At 44.8% G+C, this 20,341-nt stretch overlaps 1 protein-coding gene across 4 annotated transcripts in view; it reads left to right on the top strand.

Annotated features, from left to right (window-relative positions):
* FANCI (FA complementation group I) overlaps window positions 1-20,341 on the top strand; it is an 83,608-nt gene that overhangs the window by 62,339 nt on the left and 928 nt on the right. For all 4 annotated transcript variants that reach the window (XM_028122075.2, XM_028122077.2, XM_028122076.2 and 1 more), the window contains 16 exons: window positions 177-298; window positions 804-965; window positions 1,560-1,739; window positions 6,636-6,802; window positions 7,368-7,444; window positions 8,390-8,506; window positions 10,987-11,038; window positions 11,878-12,005; window positions 12,101-12,169; window positions 12,355-12,448; window positions 12,746-12,933; window positions 14,007-14,060; window positions 14,143-14,202; window positions 17,947-18,018; window positions 19,341-19,436; window positions 19,712-19,819. In XM_028122075.2, coding sequence (XP_027977876.2) covers window positions 177-298; window positions 804-965; window positions 1,560-1,739; window positions 6,636-6,802; window positions 7,368-7,444; window positions 8,390-8,506; window positions 10,987-11,038; window positions 11,878-12,005; window positions 12,101-12,169; window positions 12,355-12,448; window positions 12,746-12,933; window positions 14,007-14,060; window positions 14,143-14,202; window positions 17,947-18,018; window positions 19,341-19,436; window positions 19,712-19,819 — 1,746 coding nt within the window. The remainder of the gene's footprint in view (window positions 1-176; window positions 299-803; window positions 966-1,559; window positions 1,740-6,635; window positions 6,803-7,367; window positions 7,445-8,389; window positions 8,507-10,986; window positions 11,039-11,877; window positions 12,006-12,100; window positions 12,170-12,354; window positions 12,449-12,745; window positions 12,934-14,006; window positions 14,061-14,142; window positions 14,203-17,946; window positions 18,019-19,340; window positions 19,437-19,711; window positions 19,820-20,341) is intronic.

Genomic DNA, 20,341 nt, shown 5'->3' with positions numbered 1-20,341 from the left:
TGAATGATGTAGGTTTTTAATAGCTTATTAATTTTTTAAAGATTTCATTTTTAAGTCATCTCTACACCCAGTGTGGGGCTCAGACTCACAACCCTGAGATCAGGAGTTGCTCACTCCACTGACTGAGCCAGCCAGGCACTCCAATAGCTCATTAATTTTTATCTTGTGTCTTTTAGGATAAATCAGCAGATTTTTCTCAGAGCACTGGTGTTGGCATCAAAAACAATATCTGTGCTTCTCTTGTGATGGGAATTTGTGAGGTTCTAATAGAATATAATTTCTCCATAAGTAATTTTAGGTAAGGTATTGCTATGACTCTCTTTGCAATTTGATGAATACTCCCATTTTATGTTGTGTTTTTTTTGTTTTTTGTTTCTTTAACAGTGCACTAGGCACTGGACAGACCTCAGGCTGTGACGCTGTCTCTTAGGTGGACATCTAGCCTAAGACCAGACTGTGCTCTTTCTACCAGAGAGCACCAAACATATATCACAGGGGTAGCAGGCTTTCATTTATAACAGATTCCCAAACACTGAACTCAAGAAGTTCTGATTTTAATAGAGAAATTTTGTTTGGTTGATAGTATTAGACTTTCATGCTCTGCATTGACTGGTATAAATAAGAGAGAAAAAAATAACATAGATGGATTAGAGTGATCTGGAAGTTAATGCAAATTCATTCATTTATAATGTGTTTAAAATAGAACACGTAAAGAAACATTGTGATGTCCTTATTATTAGGTGTGAAAGTTAAATCACAATATTCTGATGCTTGTCCTTAGTGGCCTCTTTCCTTTTATACAGTAAGAACAAGTTTGAGGAGATTCTGAACTTATTTATGTGTTACAAGAAACTCTCTGACATCCTTAACGAAAAAGCTGGTAAAGGCAAAACTAAAATGGCCAACAAAATGGATAGTTTTTGGTCCATGAAGTTTGTGTCTGATCTTCTCACTGCTCTTTTCAGGTAAGTTTGTAACAGAGCACTTAAAGACATCTGTGCAGTAAAGATAGTAACAGGTTCACTAGTATTATCTAGTTTGGATTCACAATTCTTAATATATATAATAAGAAGTAAGTCAGGAGGTTTGTAAGTTTCTTGACATGAAAGCTGGATAGTCCTAGGTAGGCACTCTAAAGAACTACCTTGAATTATTAATAGAGAAAACTCAGAAACAATGGACTACTGAAGAAAAGAATGGATTGCAATAAGGTATTGTAGGAAAATCTACCTAAGTAGCTTGAACACTATTAACAGATAAAAAGGGAAGAAAGAAAAACCTGAATTGAAAAAGTAGGAATAACAGCAACAAAAAAACATAGGAAACTAAGACTGACATTTAAATCTTATCAAAGTAAAGGGACTGGGGAGGGGAGAAAAGGAGATCACACTGAGAATGAGGACTGTAAAAGGGAGCTGAGGCAGTGACAGGGGCTGCCTGGGGGCTGTCGTTAAGAGCTTACTAGGTCCTGCTCTTCTAAACAGTCCCCAGAAAATCTAATTCCAGATCCCAGGAGCAGTAGTGGACTCTCCTCTCTCTCTCCCCCTCTGTCTCTTTAGGGACAGTACCCAGAGTCACGAAGAGAGCCTTTCTGTTCTGAGGTCCAGCAATGAGTTCATGCGCCACGCAGTGAGTGTAGCTCTGCAGAAGGTACAGCAGCTCAAGGAAACAGGGCATGTGAGTGGTCCTGATGGCCAAAACCCAGAGAAGGTCTTTCAGAATCTCTGTGATATAACTCGGTAAGTCACTCTCACCCTCAGAAACCTGTTCCACTTGCTGTGGAATCTCCAAGAGGGGAAGTTGGGCGTGGGGAGGGAGGCAGTTTGAAGTTGGGCATGCCTTAAGAGTAAAAGTGCACTCATTAATATCGAGTCTTTTTTTCTAGTCCTGCTTTGATGTGGGATGTTAGGTAGATAGAAAATGTTATTCTATTACCAGGAATAAAGAGCGATATTACATAATGACTAATTCATCAGCAGGTAGACATAACTTTAACTGCATACGCACCTAACAAAGCACCAAAATACTTGATGTAAAAATTGATAGAACTGAAGGAGAAATAAACAATTCATCCCCTCTCAGAAATCACTAGAGAATTGGTAGGTAGAATATCAGGAAGGACATAGAAGACTTGAGCCATACTTGTCATCCAGCTTAACTTAATGGGTATTTATACAATATTTAACAGTGTTTCAGAATGCACATTTTTTATGTGCACATGGTGTATTCATCAAAATGGACCATATTTTGGACCATAAAAACAAACTAAACACATTTTTAAAATAGAAATCAGTATGTTCTCTGAACACAACGGAATTAAACAAGAAAGCAGTAACAAAAATATTTTTAATTTTTAATATTTATTTATTTTAATAAAGATTTTATTTATTTGAGAGAGAGAGAGACACAGTGAGAAAGGGAACACAAACGGGGAGTGGGAGAGGGAGAAGCAGGCTTCCCACAGAGCAGGGAGCCCGATGCGGGACTCGATCCCAGGACCCTGAGATCATGACCTGAGCCGAAGGCAGCGGCTTAACGACTGAGCCACCCAGGCGCCCCTAATTTTTTTTTTTTAACAACTGGATTATCCTTGTATGTTTGGAAATTAAATGCATTTCTAAATAACTCATAGTCAAAGAGGAAGTCAAAAATCAGAAAATACTTTGAACAGAATGAAAATGAACACACTACATTTCAAAATTTGTATGATTCAGCTAAAGCAGTGCTTAGGTAGAAATTTGTAACCATCAGTGGTTATATTAGAAGAAAAATATGAAATCTCTCAGCTTACACATTAAGAAAAGAAAAGATTAAAATGAAAGTAAATAGAAGGAAGGAAGTAATAAAGACAAAATAGAACCATTGAAAAAAGAACAGAGAAAAAGGAATGAAACCAGAAGCTGATTCTTTGAGATCAGTAAATGCAATAAATTGTAACCAGACTGATGAGGAAAAGAGAGAAGACACAAATTACAAATAGCAGATATGAGGAAGAGGCAATAATCACTACTAATTCTACAGACTGCAAAAATTGATAATAATAGAATGCTAACAACTTTATGCCAATAAACTGGATTAAATGGACAAATTTTTTGAAACTCAGGAAGAAATAGGTAAGCTGAATAATCCTGTGCCTGCTTAAAAGAAATTGAGAGGCGCCTGACTGGCTAGTCAGTGGAGCATGTGACTCTTGATCTTGGGGTTTGTAAGTTCAAGCCCCATATTGGGTGTAGAGATTGCTTAAAATCAAAATATTTTAGGACGACTGGGTGGCTCAGTCGGTTAAGCATCTGCCTTTGGCTCAGGTCATAATTCCAGGGTCCTGGTATCGAGTCCCACATTGGGCTCCTTTGCTCAGCGGGGAGCCTGCTTCTCCCTCTACCACTCCCCATGCTTGTGTGTGCGTGTGCTCTCTCTCTCTCTCCCCCCCCATCAAATAAAATCTTTACCAAAAAAATTAAAATCTTAAAAAAAAATTTGAATTTGTGGTTCAAAATTTTCCCTCAAAGAAAACTCCATACCTATATGTCTAATTGGTGAATTTTGCCAAACATTTAAGGAAAAATTAATACAGCGTACCTGGGTGGCTCAGTCAGTTAAGCATCTGACTCTTCGGCTCAGGTCATGGTCTCAGGGTCATGGGATCAAGCCCTGCATCAGGCTGTGCGCTAGATGTGTAGCCTGCTTAAGATTCTCCCTCTCCCCCCGACTAAAAAAAAGAAAGAGAGAGAAAGAATACCAATTTATGCAACTCTTCCAGAAAATAGAATAGGAAGGAACGTGTCCTGACTCATTTTATGACGCCAACATTACTGTAATGCCAAACCCAAAGACATGATAAAACTACTGGCCAATTTCCTTTATGAATATAGATGTAAAAAATATTAGCAAACAAGCCCAACAGTTTGTAAGAAGGATGATATAATTATGTGGAATATTTTCTCAGGAATGCAAAGTTGGCTCAAAATTTATAAATCAGTCATAATTCATCATATCAACAGACTAAAGGAAAACACCCTATCATCTCAATAGGTGCAGAAAATTTGACATAAATCCGTGATCAAATCTCTCAGGACACTAGGAATAAAAGAGAACTTTATCAATCCAATAAAGGGAATATGTCAGCACCATACTTACTGATTCAATGGACTGCATGCTTTTCCCCCTGTGCTCTCACCATTGCTGTTCAACATTATACTGGAGGCATAGCCAGTGCAGTGAGACAGGAAAAAGAAATAAAAGGCATCCAGATTGGGAAGGAAGAAATAGTAGTGTTTTCAGGGATATTGTAATTGTCTACATAAAAAATTCCAAAGACATTTTTTAAAAGCTTTTCAAAGCTTTTAAAAGATATATTAAAGAAGCAATTTAGCAAGGTTGCAGGAAACAAAGGCAGTATTTTTTAAATTGTATTTTTATTTACATGCTAGCACTGAACATTTGGAAATTGAAGTTTAAAAACAGAACCACTTGGGGCGCCTGGGTGGCTCAGTCGTTAAGCATCTGCCTTCGGCTCAGGTCGTGATCCTAGGGTCCTGGGATTGAGCCCCGCGTCAGGCTCCCTGCTCCACAGGAAGCCTGCTTCTCCCTCTCCCCCTGCTTATGTTCCCTCTCTTGCTGTGTCTCTGTCAAATAAATAAAATCTTAAAAAAAAAAAAAAGCATCACAAAATGTGAACTTCTTGGCGATAAATCTAACATGTAAGATTTATGTGATGAAACCTCTAAAACATTTGAGCAATCAAAGAAGACCCAAGTAAATGTAAAGATACGCAGTGTCCACAGATTCGAAGGTTCAGTATCGTCACGGTGTTAATTCTTTGCAGATTGACCCATAGATTCAACACAGTTTTAATCACAATCCTATCGAGCTTTATTTTAGTAATTGACAAGATGATTCTAGAATTTATGTGAAAACGTAAAGGACCTAAAATAACTAAAACAGGTTTGAAATAAAAGAACCAAGTTAGAGGACTCACTACCTGGTATCAAGTCATATCAAGTTACTTTATTTAAGATAGTGTGGTATTGGCAGAATTGTTGGAGCAGAATAGATCAGAAATAGATCCCACAAATATGGTCATTTGATTTTTGACAAAGGTGTTGAGGTAATTTAATGGAGAAAGAAAATTCTTTCAACAATGGTTTTAGAACAGTTGGACATTCATTTTTTAAAAAAATGAACCTTTATTCATTCCACATGTCTTAAAAAATTAACTTCAAATGGGTCAAAGATGTAAAACCAAAACTTGTAAAACATCTAGTGGAAAACAGAAAAATCTTTGTGATCTTGTTTTCAGTAAAGATTTCTTAGAACACCAGAAGCGCAAGCTATATTTTAAAAAAAATTTAACTCTGCTCTTTATCTCTTAAGGAGATTAAAAGACAAGTCACAGATGAGGAGGAAATATTTGCAAAGCACATGGCTGATGAAGGACTGGTAACCAGAGTATATAAAGAACTCTCAAGTTTAATTAAGTTTAAAACAGCAAACAACCAAATTTAAAAATGGGCAAAATAGGGCGCCTGGGTGGCTCAGATGGTTAAGTGTCTGCCTTCGGCTCAGGTCATGATCCCAGGGTCCTGGGATTGAGTCCCGCATCGGGCTCCCTGCTCCTTGGGAGCCTGCTTCTCCCTCTGCCGATCTCTCTCTCTCTCTGTCTCTCATGAATAAATAAAATCTTTAAAAAAAAAATAAAAAATAAAAATAAAAAATAAAAAAATGGGCAAAATATTAGAACAGATACTTAACCAAAGAAGACCTGTAGATGGCAAATAAGGACACAAAAGGATGGGCAACATAATTAGTTCACAAACTTTAAAAAATAATAAAAAGACTGACAATACCAAAATGTCATGGTTGTGGAGGAATTTGAACTCTTATACACTGTTGATGGGAATGTAAAAAGGAACAACCACTTGAGAAAACATTTTGGTATTCAAAAGTTAAACACACACCTACCATATGATCTACACATTTCACTCTTAGGGTATTTACCCAAAAGAAATGAAAGCGTATATCCGTATGAAGGTTTGTGATTTGCAACTTTATCTGTAATAGAATTTGGAAACAACCCAAACATCCGTATCCATTGAATAGAGAAACTGGTACATCTATACAATGGAATGCTACTTAGCAATAAAATGGGATAAACTACCCATACATGCAGCAACATAGGTGAATCTCAGAAGCGTATGCTAAATTAACAGAGCTAGACTCAGAAGGGCTACATACCGAATGCTAGCATTTTTTATATGCTATTTTGTAAATAGTAAAACCATAGGGAGAGGGATCAGATCAGTGATTGTTCGGAAAATTGGGGGGAGAAAATATAGTACAGCATAAGGGAACTTTTGGGATGACAGAAATATCTTGATTGTGGGGGTGATTATACAACTGTACAAGGTTGTCCAGATTCATTGAAATGTACATGTACAGGGTGTGAATTTTACAACATATAAAATTGAACCTCCGTGAACCCGACATTAATAAAATCACTTTTCTGGGACGCCCGGCGGGCTCAGTCAGTAGAGTGTGTGACTCTGGATCTCGGGGTCATGAGTTCCAGCCCCACGTTGGGTATAGAGATTACTTAAAAATAAAATCTTTTAATAAATAATGACTTTTCTTTTCAGGGTCTTACTTTGGAGATATACTTCCATTCCTACTTCAGTGGAAGATTTGGGAAAGAAAGAAAGAGGAAAGAACATCTCACTGCTGTGCTTGGAGGGTTTGCAGAAGATATTCAGTGCTGTGCAACAGTTCTATCAGCCCAAGATTCACCACTTTCTCAGGGCTCTGGGTGAGCATTTCAGCTTTGATAAATTGGCTTGTCTGGGTTTCTCTTTCTTTCTTTCTTTTTTTTTTTAAGATTTTATTTATTTATTTGACAGAGACACAGCGAGAGAGGGAACACAAGCAGGGGGAGTGGGAGAGGGAGAAGCAGGCTTCCTGCTGAGCAGGGAGCCTGATGCGGGGCTCGATCCCGGGACCCCGGGATCATGACCCGAGCCGAAGGCAGTGGCTTAACCAACTGAGCCACCCAGGCGACCCTGGGTTTCTTTTTCTTAACCAAACCTCTTGATTCTATTTGCTAATCTACCAGAGGACACCTGAGAGCAGTCCTGATGTTGCTAAGGAGTGACATCTAGTGGATTTAGAATTGGCATTTACTGGCTTTTACACGTGACCACAAATAGTGACTAGAAATTGAAAGATAGTGCTAAGAAACTGCAGAATGTTAGGAATACATTTAAATCTGCCCGCAGACTTCTTTTGGCTTTCTAAAAATTTAGCTTAATATTAAAAGGCCAAAAAAGCATCGTGAGTCAGTCCATTTCAAAGGTCACATTCTTTTCCTTTCCTAGATGTCACAGATAGTGAGGGAGAAGAGGTGGACAGCAGTGTCAGTCACAGAGCAGCGGTCTGGATCCGGCAGTTTCAGGTAGGAAGCCTGGGCACGCTGCCCTGCTTGCCTGAGGCCCTAGAGGGACTGTCAGCGCAGCCAGTCGGTGGGGCGGGAGGGTGGTGAGCCATTGGGACAGGATTTCGGGGTCATCTCCAAGCAACAGGGCATAGCTCTGCTGGGTGGACGGCAATGCATCCAGAAGGATTCTAGGGAGGATGGGTGTTGAGCCACCCCAGCCTGTAGCACTGTTGCCTCCAAGAATCACTGTTTGAGTTGATAAGAAGAGACAGCCAGGAGTGCACTAAGGTATGGAGTGTACATCTTTGGTTCGTGTGCGTGGTATAGTTTGGCTTTGTCGGATTGCATGAGGACTGGACAGTGAAGCCTGTTAGTTTCTAACCAGTTGTTGTCACGCTATCAGGACCTTCTGTCCCAGAGGATGTCTTTGACGAATAAATTTAGATTTCCTACTATGTGCCAGGGACTGTTCTAGGTGTTGGGGATCTAGCAGGAAACAAAAGAAACAAAATCCCTACCCTTGGGGAGCTTACACTGAGTGGGGAAAGAGACTGACAGAAAATAGAGTGTATTTCAGGTGGTGAGAGAGGAACGGGGCAAGGGAAACAGGGAAAATGTGCGGGCGGTTCTGGGGCTGGGGCCCCATCTACGCCTGAGGTCAGTGGAGGGGCCTTAGGAGGTGACGAGCCCCCAAAGTTGGGTGCACTGTTCACTCCTAACGTACATTTGGCAGGGGGTTGGAGGAGGAGGAGTCCATAGTTTTCAAGGAACACTCAGATTTGTGGTCGGGAACAGGGTAGGAAACTACTTGTTTAATCCAGGTTTATTTTCACATTTTGTCCTCTGGAATTTTGATAGCTTGGAATCCTTTCTGTCCCCACCTTAGGAATCGCTGGCTAGATTCTCTTCTCCATGACAGGAACGTTATCTGCTAACGTTTCCATGTGTACCTTCCTTTCCCAGAGGTCCTTGTTGAACTTACTTAGCAGCCAAGAGGAAGACTTTAACAGCAAAGAAGCCCTCCTGCTAGTCACTGTTCTCTCCAACTTGTCCAGGCTGCTGGAGCCATCCTCCCCGCAGGTAGAAGCACCACTTCTTCAGTCCCACGGGGCAGCCCTCAGAAGGCCAGGAGTATTGCATCTTCAAAGTACAGTTGACTCTTGAGTAACACAGGCTTGAACTGTGTGGGTCCCCTTATACATGGATTTTTTGTGATCAGTACAGTACTGTAAATATATTTTCTCCTTATGATTTTCTCAATAACCTTTTCTTTTCTCTAGCCAACCTTATTGTAAGAATACAGTATGTAAAAAAATTAAAAACAAACAAACAAAAAATACAGTATGTAATAACACATAGCATACAGAATAAGTGCTAATCAACTGTTGATATGCTTGGTAAGGCTTCTGGTCAGCAGTAGGCTATTAGTAGTTACAGTTCTGGGGAGTCAGAAGTTCTATATGGAGTTTTGACTGTGCAGGGGTCAGCGCCCCTAACTAGTTTTCAAGGATGAACTGTATATACCTGAAGGTCCTCTTTAAATCTTACCTTTAAGTAATAGAAGATCTGGAAAATGTACCCTTCCTCACATAATGCTTCCACCATGACGTAATTACGTGCAGCTGTGGAGGGCAAGAACATACTGCTTTTTGTTTGGCCACTGCCCTGACCCTTGTCATCAGAAAGTACTATAGAAAAAAGTCTTGTTTATCTTTGGTGCCTTCAACGTTCTTAGTTTGTGTTTTTACTCACTCTTGGTGTTTGCTCTTTTCTAATATGAAAGTATATTAATTATCATGAAGGTAGCTGACATTGAGCACTTGACTTTCTCAGCAAGGTTAGCTGGTACGAAGTTTGGGAGAAATTCAACAAAAGGTTATTAAGTCAGAAAGCGAGACTACAGTCCCAAAGCAGAAAGAACTCTGTGAGATGGGTTGTGTGTATAAGCATGTAGGTATGCACACATCCAGAGAAATGTGTACCACATGAGCATTCACACACACGGAAGAGAAGGGCCACATTTTGTGGGTCTGTTCCGTTCAGGAGTGATTTCCCTATAGGGTGACCAAGAGTGTCCTTGATGCCTAGGGTTTGTGCTACCGCATCTGCTTCCTGATGTGTGAGCAAGACCGGCTCCTCATGTGAGCCCTTGCCTCAGGAAGAGCTAGTCCTTAGGAGACTGTAGCCCAGGAGCATGGTGGTGTCAGAGTGCTGAAAAGTGAGCCTGAGTTTCCGGTTCTTGTTCTTGGGAGCCCAGAGAAAGTCCCTCTTGCTAGCTACTTGCATCATCCTAGTGCCAAGCCGCTCCTCCCCGCTTCACTTTCTGCTTCATTGTTTCCTGCCGCTGCAGCGAACAGAGCATTAGGAAGGAAACAGCCACAGGGAAGTGGGGCTGGGGGAAGTTTGAGGGAAAATAGATGGATTTGGAAAGGCTCATATATACAGGAAAATATTTTCATTCAAAATTCATTACCCACCCATCCCTGTAACTTCAGGTAACCTCTTTCAAAAAAAATTTTTTTTTAATTAATTTTGGATGGATAATAAAGTCCTGTGATTTGAAAACCGGAAATGATAAGATTTGCAGTGAATGGTCTCCCTCCTGTCCCTGTCCTCCTCCACCTGTTCAGTTCTTTTCCCCCAAATAAGTAAATAACCTTTTTTAGTTTCTGATAGATCCTTCAAGAGTTCCTTTCTTCCTGCGGAAGCAAATATGAATGTAGATTCTTATTCCCAACCCTGTCCGTGTTCACACAAAAGTTTGTTTGCATCCTGCTTATTACATTTAACACCGTATTCTGGAGACCTTTTTATAGCCATTCACAGAGACCTGTCAGAATTAGCCTCTGAATTTATTTTTTATCCCAACAGATCAAAATTTGAGTTTTTACTGGTCATTTTGCACTTAAGCACACTGCATTTCAGTGCCTTTGTGGCTGAAAACCTGTTCCAAAGAACTGCTGAAGCAGTGAGCTTAAGCGTGTATCTGGCAGCGCAGGACCCTGCCATCCCAAGACCTAAAGCCACCTCTCCTTACCTGAGGAAACTCCATCTGGTGGTTTGCCCCTTTTTCCTTTTTTTCCCCTACTCCCCTCTAACCTCCTCTGGCCTTTTGGCTCCTAGAAGCTGATTCTGCCGCCTTTACGGCCCGGATATTACTCTCCTCTCCTGCATCTCTCCATTTGATTGACCTTCTTAAAGATGTTTCCGATGCGGAGAGTGTGTGGCACGGGAAGGGAAAAGACGCATCATGCCCTAGACCGTGGTGGGAGTGGGGAGAGGAAGCTTGGGGTTGGGGGGGGGGGGCAAGAGCCCAGATGCCAGGACTTTCTGTCCTTAATGCGGGCACAGACTGAGAACTGAGTCATATGTTACTGTATTATGAGAGGAGGATCAGTAATTCTTATAATTCTGGACTTATTTTTATGCTGGTTTTAGTAGATTACCACTTTGGATCCAGGCACATACTTTGGCAGGTGATGAGAATTGGAAAGGTCTGTGTAGTCTGACACCTAGATCTGTCTCATGGCATGTTTCTTTAATATCTTAATGCTCTCCAGTTTGTGCAGATGTTATCCTGGACATCGAAGATTTGCAAGGAAAATAACCAGGGTAAGTTTCCTTTCTTGTTTCCTTTTAGACTTTATGTAAAATCATCATTCTCAAATAGCATTTAAAAAAGGAAAGGTACTCATTATACAGTCACCAGAGTGACCAAAATGAAAGAGCCACGCCCATGGCTGGTAAGCGTGCAGAGCGGTTGGCCCTCCCGTCCAGCACCAGCAGAGGGCTAAATTCAGGAGCTGCCCGGGAGGACTGTTGAGCGGTGTCTGGTTACGGCCTGGCAGTCCCACTCCAGGCCCCCACAGGTGGCCGGGTTCTCCCAGCAGCACTGTTTCTGGAGGCAGGAACAAACCCCTGTGTCGGTCAGCAGTGGAGGGGGTCGAAGGAGTGGCGATGGCGCACACGCAGCCGAACCCTGAGCAGCAGTGAGGACAGCAAACCACCGACACACAACATGCAGGAATTGCACAAACCTGCCATTGAACAAACACTAGGCACAGAACGAGCACTTCCTGCATGAGTCCATTTAGATCAAGTTCAAAATCGGACACAGCTAGATGCGATGGTAGAAGTCAGGAGAGGCAGGTTCCTTGCTGGGGTGAGAGAGGTAGGAGGGGGTTTCTGGGGCGTGGGTAGCGTTCTGTTTTTTGATCAGGGTGCTAGTTCCTCAGCGATAGTGACTGGAGAATAATAGGAAACCTCTGCCTTCTTTGGGCCTATGGACAGGAGTGTAGCTTTGTGGGAGAGCTGCCTTGGGTGGACTGTGTCCAGCGCTGGGATAGCGTACGTGGGACGTGGCAAGCTGCATTTCTGGTTAGGCCCCCTGTCCCCTGACGACTGACCGGGTTAGAACTTACCTTTTAATTTTCTTTCCTTCCCGCTCTTAGAGGATGCCTCGTTTTGCAAGGGCTTGTTGAATTTGCTCTTCAGCCTCCATGTTTTGTACAAGAGTCCTGTCATCCTGCTGCGTGACTTGTCCCAGGATATCCATGGGCATCTCGGAGACATAGACCAGGTACTGCAGCGAGCCTTCACTGCGACACCCTGGGTGGGGAGAGGGGTCGGGGGCAAGCCTTCCTGCAATTGCATCCCCCGTTTCTGCCTCCTCAGGATGTAGAGGTGGAGAAAACAGACCACTTTGCGTTGGTGAATTTGAGAACAGCTGCCCCTACTGTTTGTGTAAGTGTGGACCCCTGAGCCGTGGGAAGTGGCCTCGTCACTCCTTCCATTTTATTCCCTGTGAAGAGCACACTGTAGTGGCTCGTGTGCTGGGGCCTGTAGCCCACCCGCCAGTGGCCACGGTGGTTCTGTTAAGCCAGCAGCTGTGCACAGGGAACCATGCCAGGCATTCTTCTCTTTCACAGTTACTTGTTCTCAGTCAGGCTGAGAAAGTCCTAGAAGAAGTGGACTGGCTGATCACCAAGCTTAAGGGACAAGTGAGCCAAGAAATTGTATCAGGTAAGATGCATTCAGGGTGGAATGGAGAGAGTCCACCAAAATCCAGATTGGACGGCTGCGTAAATGTGCAGCTCGATTTGTGTCGTTTTGAGCCAGATTTCCAGTGTGATAGACAAAGTAGATGGTAGTGTGGCTTCTGATGCAATGGCTGTTGATTGACTCTGCATGATGAACTACATGCTCGTTGTCCCTACAGACTTCCCATTTAATCGCGGCTAGTGGATTTCTAAATCTCCTTCATTTTTAACTAGAAAATAAGGTCAGTTGGTTTGAATGTGCAATTTCATTTCCCTTCAGACGAGGCCTCTTCTCAGGCAACCATACCAAATCAGCCCATCGAGAAAGCCATCATCATACAGCTGGGAACTCTGCTTACCTTTTTCCACGAGCTGGTGCAGACGGCCCTGCCATCGGGCAGCTGTGTGGACATCTTGTTAAAGGACCTTTGCAAAATGTACACCATTCTCACAGCACTTGTCAGATATGTGAGTATCTGAGAGATGACCCGAGTCACTTCTGCCACACTGCCCCAGCCAGCTGGAGACTCGGCCCGGGCAGCAGCTCACCGTAGTGGAGTGCCCCTGTGCAGAGCTCTTGCCTACCCCTGTGCGTGCAGGTGGTGGTTTGATTCTGGTTTGGTCGGTAGGTGGCAGGTGTCTCCACAGGTCAGGAAAAAAGAAGCATTTGGTGGCATAATTCTAAATCTGCTTTTAGAGGCCCCCCCTTTTTTTTTGGCATATGAATATGTGGCATCTAATTGAGAGCAAATGCCTCTTCGAATGCTAAGACTTAATCTAATCTACAGCTATAGAATTCGATATGATGCCTTATTGCACACAAAATTACACAATTTCAAACCAGTCTGGGCACTGAAGAGGTGTTTATTCCTTATTTTGTTCCTTTAACAAGTAGGCGTTAAATGCCTTATAGGTCAGGTACATGGGTGGGAGAAAGTTTATTATTTTTAAATACAAGGCATACTCTGCCCTGAGTTTGAGTTAATGCTCCCTAGTATCTGTGAACAAGGAACTCTTCTCTTGCACTTGGAATAGTTTTGGTCCTCAGCAGACATTCAGAAGGTGGTAGGCACTGGGTGACATAGTCCTGATTCTAGCAGTGATCCGTATTAAATACTTAGAAGGGCCTAGACAACCCAAGAAAGATGGTAGACCGCCGGGTGGTGTCCCCAAACACCAGTGCAGCCATCTCTGAGAAGGTGCAGCTCTGGCCGTGCAGTGTGGTTCCTAAACTTCCTTACTGGAAATACTGAAAGCCTCTTCTCTTTACTGGCAATTTTTAAAGGAAAAACAGGAAAGTCATTGGTTTTCTAGATGTAGGGGCCATCGGCCTGAAGAGCTTTTAAAGCAGTAAACTGAACAAGTCAGACACGGAAGCCCTTCATTTTCTGTTGCCTGGGAGGTTCAGGAGCTTTGAGGAGGGGACAGAGGAAGCCTGGTGTCTAGGGTTCTCCGTGAATGTGCTGGCTTGTTCCCTTTTCCCCCCCTCCCGTCGGGACGTTGATAGAGGATGTGGCCTAAATCTGGGAATCTTTGGTTAGTATCTCCAGGTGTGTCAGAGCTCCGGAGGAATTCCCAAAAATATGGAGAAGTTGGTGAGTTGAAAATTCCTTTCCTAGGAATGGGGGAAGCCTTCTATTCCTCAAGTTACATTGGTTTCCTTCTCTTTTGCTGTAGGTGAAACTGTCCGGTTCTCATCTGACCCCCCTATGCTATTCTTTCATTTCTTACATACAGGTAAGTGATTCGGAGTCAATACCAAAATAGATCTTCCAGGAAGAAGGGACTCCTTGTGTCCCCAGGGGACTGCTTGATCCCGTGAGCCCAGTGTCCGTGCAGTTTCTTCCCTACTTACCATAAGCCAAAGGTGCCCACTTGGGACCAAGCCAAGGCTTGAGGTATTTACAGCAAAGAAATCTTTTAGTCATACGAAGAAAGTTTTTCTTAATTTGGAGAAAGTGTTTGATATGCTTGCATTTGGAGCAGGGAAGGAACACCCATGCTGGGGCCACGACTTGGTTCATTTCTGGGTGATTCTAAATCTGTGCCATGGACCATCCTTTGGCGTGAGGAAAGTAGCAGTGAGCACATAAAGGGCTGAGGTCAGATGGTGCTGTGTATGTGGGAGCACCAGCCCTTTCAAGGAGCAGAGGGCAGCTGGGCTGTTCTTGTCAGGTGCCCAGACCCCTTTTCTTCTCTTCCTAAGTTAATTAAGTAATGTACTCTTTGAGGATTAGAAATTTTAAATGTCATCGAGTCACAAACACCACCAGGTTCTTGTCATACCTGACGACTGTTACTGTTGACTTAAACCAGGGATTTTAGGCCTCTGCATTACTGACATCTCTTGAGCCAGATAATTCCTTGATGTGGGGTCTCTTCCATGTATTCTGGGTTATTTAGCAGCATCCCTGGCCTCTACCTACCAGATGCCAGTAACAGCCCTCCAGTTGTGACAACGGAAAATGTCTCTAGAAATTGCCAAATGTCTCAAAAGGGCAGAATCATCCCCAGTTGAGAACCTCTGGCTTAAAAACATGAAGACCCTTGGTCTCCCAAGGCCACTTAGTCTAGTCACACGTCAGACGAGAAGAGTATTGCAGGGCGGTTACTAATCTTCAGAGAACCAAGCAGATATGCACTAATCGGTCAACCCCAGCCAAAGCCCCAACCCCAGAACCAGTTGTTACAGCAGTGAGTTGGAACCACTTTTGTAGGGATGCCCCATTTGCTCTCTGCCTCTGTGTTGTGCACAGGCACATCTTCCAGTCGGTAACTCCTTCATCCTGTGCATGAAGGGTGCTTCCTCCTCTCCCCTGGTGAATCTGTGACCAAGTGGCCGGTCATCTGGGTTTGGCCAGAGGAATTCGGAGTCATGTGCTGATAGTTGAGGTTCTGTCACCTTGCCTTTGTACCAGGTTTGTGATCTGGGTCAGGCCTCCTTTCTGGCCACAGGGTATGGCCTACTCTCACCAAGCTGTTGCTTCTGGCCCTCTCCTTTAACCCCACCTGCGTGCTTGCTCAAAACGTTCACAAAGGTGCCATCCTGTCAGACACATCTCTTGTCTAATAGAGGATGTATCCCTCTATTCCTCAGGTCAGGTTTGGAGTTCGCCATCTCCAGTAAGGCCCCATTTCACAGAGTACACTGTATAGACCGAGACGGTCCTCATAAAAAAGGATTCTGTGAGAAGTGCTTGTACATATTTCTCATCTTAGAGATTCATGGTACCCCTGAGCATAGTAAAGTTGCCGAGAGGTCCAACAATAATTAAATATGTTCAGTAGTAGTTTTCAAATCTGTTCAAGAACTTTTCTTTTTTAAGAACAAGTGCTGTTTGGCAGAATAGCGGTCCAAAGAGTACAGCCTGGGAACCATCTTCATCTCACCAGAGCAGCGAACATGCAGAGAACCCTCACCTGGCTCTCTACAACCCTGGCCTGGTGTCATGTCAGGCTCTTCTCACTCAGCCCCTCATTCCTCCTCACCACCCCTCGTGATCGGTAGTTGCCCTATGGAAGCGATGGGAAAGGAGAAGGTGAATGCAGAGAACAGAGAGCTAGCTCAGAGGCAAAGACTTGAACCTGGGTAGTTTGACCCGACAACAGGGGTCAGCAAACTTTTCCTCTAGAAGGCCAGAGAGTAAACGTTGCAGGCCGTGGGCAGTCGCACTGTCCACCTCTCCCATCGCACAGGGACCGTGTGCAGCTGCGTGCAACCGCTCTGACGAGACTGCTTGGGGGAAGAAGCAGTGGCTGTGGCTTGCCAAGCCCCGCTCTAGAATCACAGCTACTGTTAGGCTATTGGAGGGGTTTGAGTTTGTGTTTCTGACCCCATTCTCAAGCATTGTCTTATGTGAGTTACCAGGCATCTCCCAGACTCTTCCCCCCCCCCGCCCCCACCACATTCACAAAAACCAATTTGTGTATTCTCAGGCCACTCTTCCCCCTTCCGCCTCTACATTTGACTTAAAACTGTACTGACAAGTCAGCTGATCCACAGGCAGACATTTTTCTCTGACTGTGAGATGTGCTTCGTGAGCGACCCTGGGCAAAAAGCCTATGGTTCCGTTAATTCCAATTCTTATCTAGAAACCAGGATTGCATTTCCCACATCTTTCAGGGAGCTTTTGATTCTCTTACAGCCCCTTCTTTTTTTCCCCTACAGCCTTGGCTCTCAGTGGGAAGCAAGCAATGAAAACCAATATTCCCAAAACCCTTAGCATCGTGCTCAGAGCTGTGCACCTTTAAAAGATGCCTCTTGGGATGCTTGGGTAGCTCAGTCGTTAGGCGTCTGCCTTCGGCTCAGGTCATGATCCCAGAGTCCTGGGATGGAGCCCCACATCGGGCTCCCTGCTCTGCGGGAAGCCTGCTTCTCCCTCTGCCTCTGCCTTTTCCCTCTGCTTGTGCTCTCTTTCCCTCGCTCTCAAATAAATAAATAAAATCTTAAAAAAAAAAATAAAAGATGCCTCTTCTGGCTAGGATTTTAGTCATCCTGAATCAGCAGGAACGGGCAATGGACAGGGATTGATTTAAGGAGTTTCAGCAGGGTCCCATCTTGGGTCTCACCTCTGGAGACACCTCGCTTCCCACTTGGTCACGAGTTGTCTACAGCTGCCTCCCTGCCCATCTCTTAAAAGGGCCTCACCCTCTACCCTGTGTTCCAGGGCTAAAGGTAGACTTCTTCACACCAGCCCCTCTGGAATCCCTGCCATTTCTCAGTTTCCAGAATGTGCCACGTGGACTAAGCCTCCTGCCTCTCATATGGTTCCAGTGGTACGGCTCTCCCCATTTTCAGGTCTCTGTTTTTCATTCTCTTAACTTGTCCCATGGGGCAGGGGTGTTCATTCCTAGCAGACACAGACACCCCTTCAGGTAAAAGTGTCTATGTTTTGTGTAGCTCACATGTGGCGCAGGTCTTGACTCTCTTCTGTCTTATCCTTGGTTCCCTTATTCTTTCTCCAGGAGCTCTTTATTCTGCGACATTGAAAACCTAAGGAAGTGTTCCTATGCCCTTTAAGCCCTTCTCAAGCATGTAACCACATGGCACACAGACATGGCTGGGGTCTGCCTCTAAGTGGCAAGACAGAAGGCCCTGGGAGCAGCCTCTCCAGCTTCCTCTCCTTCATGGAAACCCTTTGAACCAACTGCTCAGTTGGGAAATCCCTATTCCTCCAGTCATCCTGACAGCCCCCATTGTCATCATCCTCTGGCCTGGTGCAGGAACAGTCGGTCCTGCCCTCACTTCCATGGGCTAGTTGTAAGAGCAAAATTGTAAGCCTCCCAACAACAGAACCTCCAAAACATCTGAGGATCACTAAGTGTCACAAAATGTTCCCCATCTTCCAGCATCTGCCACTGGTTCTCTCTCCGCCCAGACTTGGTCCCCTTACGAGCCCCCCATATTCTGCTGTAATCACCTTCTTAGAGAATTCCCACCAGCGTCTTCAGAAATGAGAGAATTTGTTTCTGTGTCTTTAGAACAAGAAGAGTCAGAGCCTGAAATGTGCAGGAGAGAAGAAGGGGAAAGCCGCTGCCGTTGCCACAGCCGTGGTAAGCAGCCGCCGACCGCGAACACAGCCGTGCTGGGGAACTGTGACAACATACGGTGACAGAAGCCAGTCACCAGGAGCCCACGCGAGGAGGCATTCCATGTATAGGACAGGTCCAGGACAGGCAGGTCTAGAAAGAATGTAGATGAGTGATTGTCCAGAGCTGGGGGTGCCTCTTGAAATGGGGGTACGCGATTCCTGCAGGGGATGGAAATGCCCTGAATTTCGCCGTGAAGGTGGTTGCACAAGTCTCCATGTACCGAGCACTGGACGGTGCAGTGTAGATGGGTCATCTGTGGGCTGTGTGCATTGTAGCTCATTAACACTTACAAAAACGTGTGTGTGTGTGTGTTTCTCAGCTCACAGATTGTTCAGAGGACCACACACTTTATTTAGGAAGCACCTGAAAATCTTAAGTTCTGTCTTTAAAAAATGGCAATGGCTAAGGATTCTCATTGGGAAGGAATTGTTTTAGGAAAAGTTAATGAGCCCAGAAGATGCTCCCTAAAGGACACATAAGGGGTGGGTGCAGGGACGAGAGTGCTCTAGGGCACTGCTGGCGAAGGTGCCGGTCTGCAGCATCAGGGGGCAGTTGGGCCGTAACCGCTGAATTTCAGGAGTTCCGCACTCCTGTGCTTTCCAGCAGTTGTTTGCCTGGAGTGGAGACTAAAGGCCTGCCGCGTACAGGACGGTCCTAAGCAATGTTTGTAAAAGCGAAGTCTTGGAAAAACCAAGATGCCCATCCAGTGGACTGGCTAAATGGGTTTTATAGTGCATTATATCGTAGGACACAGGCATGAGAAAAATACAAAGGTAAATGTTCAGATATAGAATGTTCCCATCTTTTTTTTTTTCCACATCCTCGTTTGTGGCATTAAAAAAAAAAAAATCGCTTGTATATAGTTTGTTTGGGAGGACTTACGAATTACGAGTCCGATTGGGAGAAAGAGAATCCCAACAATGAAGGCCACATAGACCAGAAAGGGGAGACAGAGCTGGTGCAGAGTGAGCTTCCAGTGTTCGAGTGTCAGTCAGGTTAGGGCGGCAGCCGGATTTCTACAAGTAGCCCTTCTTTCAGCCAGTCTGCAGAACAGTAAATATCGAGGAATTATTGACGGGAGGATTTGGTACTCTGTACCATCCTTTGATGAGACTTAACTGCCAGCAGTCTTAGATTACCAGAACATAAGGAACCCTGCATTTGATTGGCAGACGGACTAGCTTTTTCCTGCCAAGCCCAGAGCAGTTCGGCTACTGACTGCTTTGGAGGACTTCAAAAACCTCTGAACTTGGAATTGAGGTCTTCTCTTCTTTGCCCTGTAGGCCAGAGTTCTTCGAGAAACCAAGCCAATCCCTAATCTCATCTTCGCCATTGAACAGTATGAAAAATTCCTCATCCACCTTTCGAAGAAGTCCAAGGTAAACACACGCTTTTCTTTTCTACCATTTGTTTACCTGGGAGGGGCCGTGGCACACTGAAGCAGCACTGGGCCGTGGGGAAGAAACTAGAACCCTTTTCGCTCTTTGTGATCTGACGGCCTGAGTTCAGACATCATGTAGGAACTATGGAAAAACAGGCCAAGTGGGTGTGCGTGCTTTAAGGAACCGAAGGGTCTGTTAAAAGCAGTTGAGGCTGTCCCTGGTGGGACCTTTTCTAGCCAGAGAATGTGCCCACACCTACGGTTCTGTCGTAGGTGAACCTGATGCAGCACATGAAGCTCAGCACCTCACGAGACTTTAAGATCAAAGGAAACATCCTGGACATGGTTCTTCGAGAGGATGAGGACGACGACCACGAAGAGGTCAGCGCCAGCTTCCGACCAGAGCGCGGGTGGGGGGCAGCCTCGCCGGGAGCAGCACCGGGGAGTACGGGGAAGAGCTAAGGCGGTCAGGCCAGGAGTCGGGCACGGCTGAGACTAAGGCCTCTAGATTTCGGAGCACACGATTACCCACATGGGTGCCATGTGGGGTAGACCTTTCCAGAAAGGGGGTGAGGACACAAGTTCTTAGTTTGGGTCTTCCCCGTGACCTTTTAAAACCATTAGAAAATTGGTGAAGGCTCTCTCCGTGCAGCTTCCTCCGGTGTCCCCCCCCCCCCACTGCTCCCCGGCGTCCTGTGCCCTGTAGTTGTGCAGTCAGAGAGCACACCCCAGGGAGCTCCCAGATGCTTCAGCAGCTCAGCTGTGTCCAAGACGGAAGTTTACTAAGACACCCTCATTTCTGGCTTCTCCAAAGTGTGAAGCTCCCATTCTAGGCTGCCCCGTGCCCGGTCCCGTCACCGATCCGGCAGGGGGCTCACAGAGGGCACAGAGGCGCCTGTCCTC

This window comes from Eumetopias jubatus, unplaced genomic scaffold (assembly GCF_037043125.1).
Source record: "Eumetopias jubatus isolate StellerSeaLion01/CBP00866 unplaced genomic scaffold, mEumJub1_p1.0 scaffold_7, whole genome shotgun sequence".
Taxonomy (NCBI): domain Eukaryota; kingdom Metazoa; phylum Chordata; class Mammalia; order Carnivora; family Otariidae; genus Eumetopias; species Eumetopias jubatus.
The sequence above is the reverse complement of the archived record's forward strand: the minus strand, read 5'-3'. Positions and strand labels throughout refer to the sequence as shown.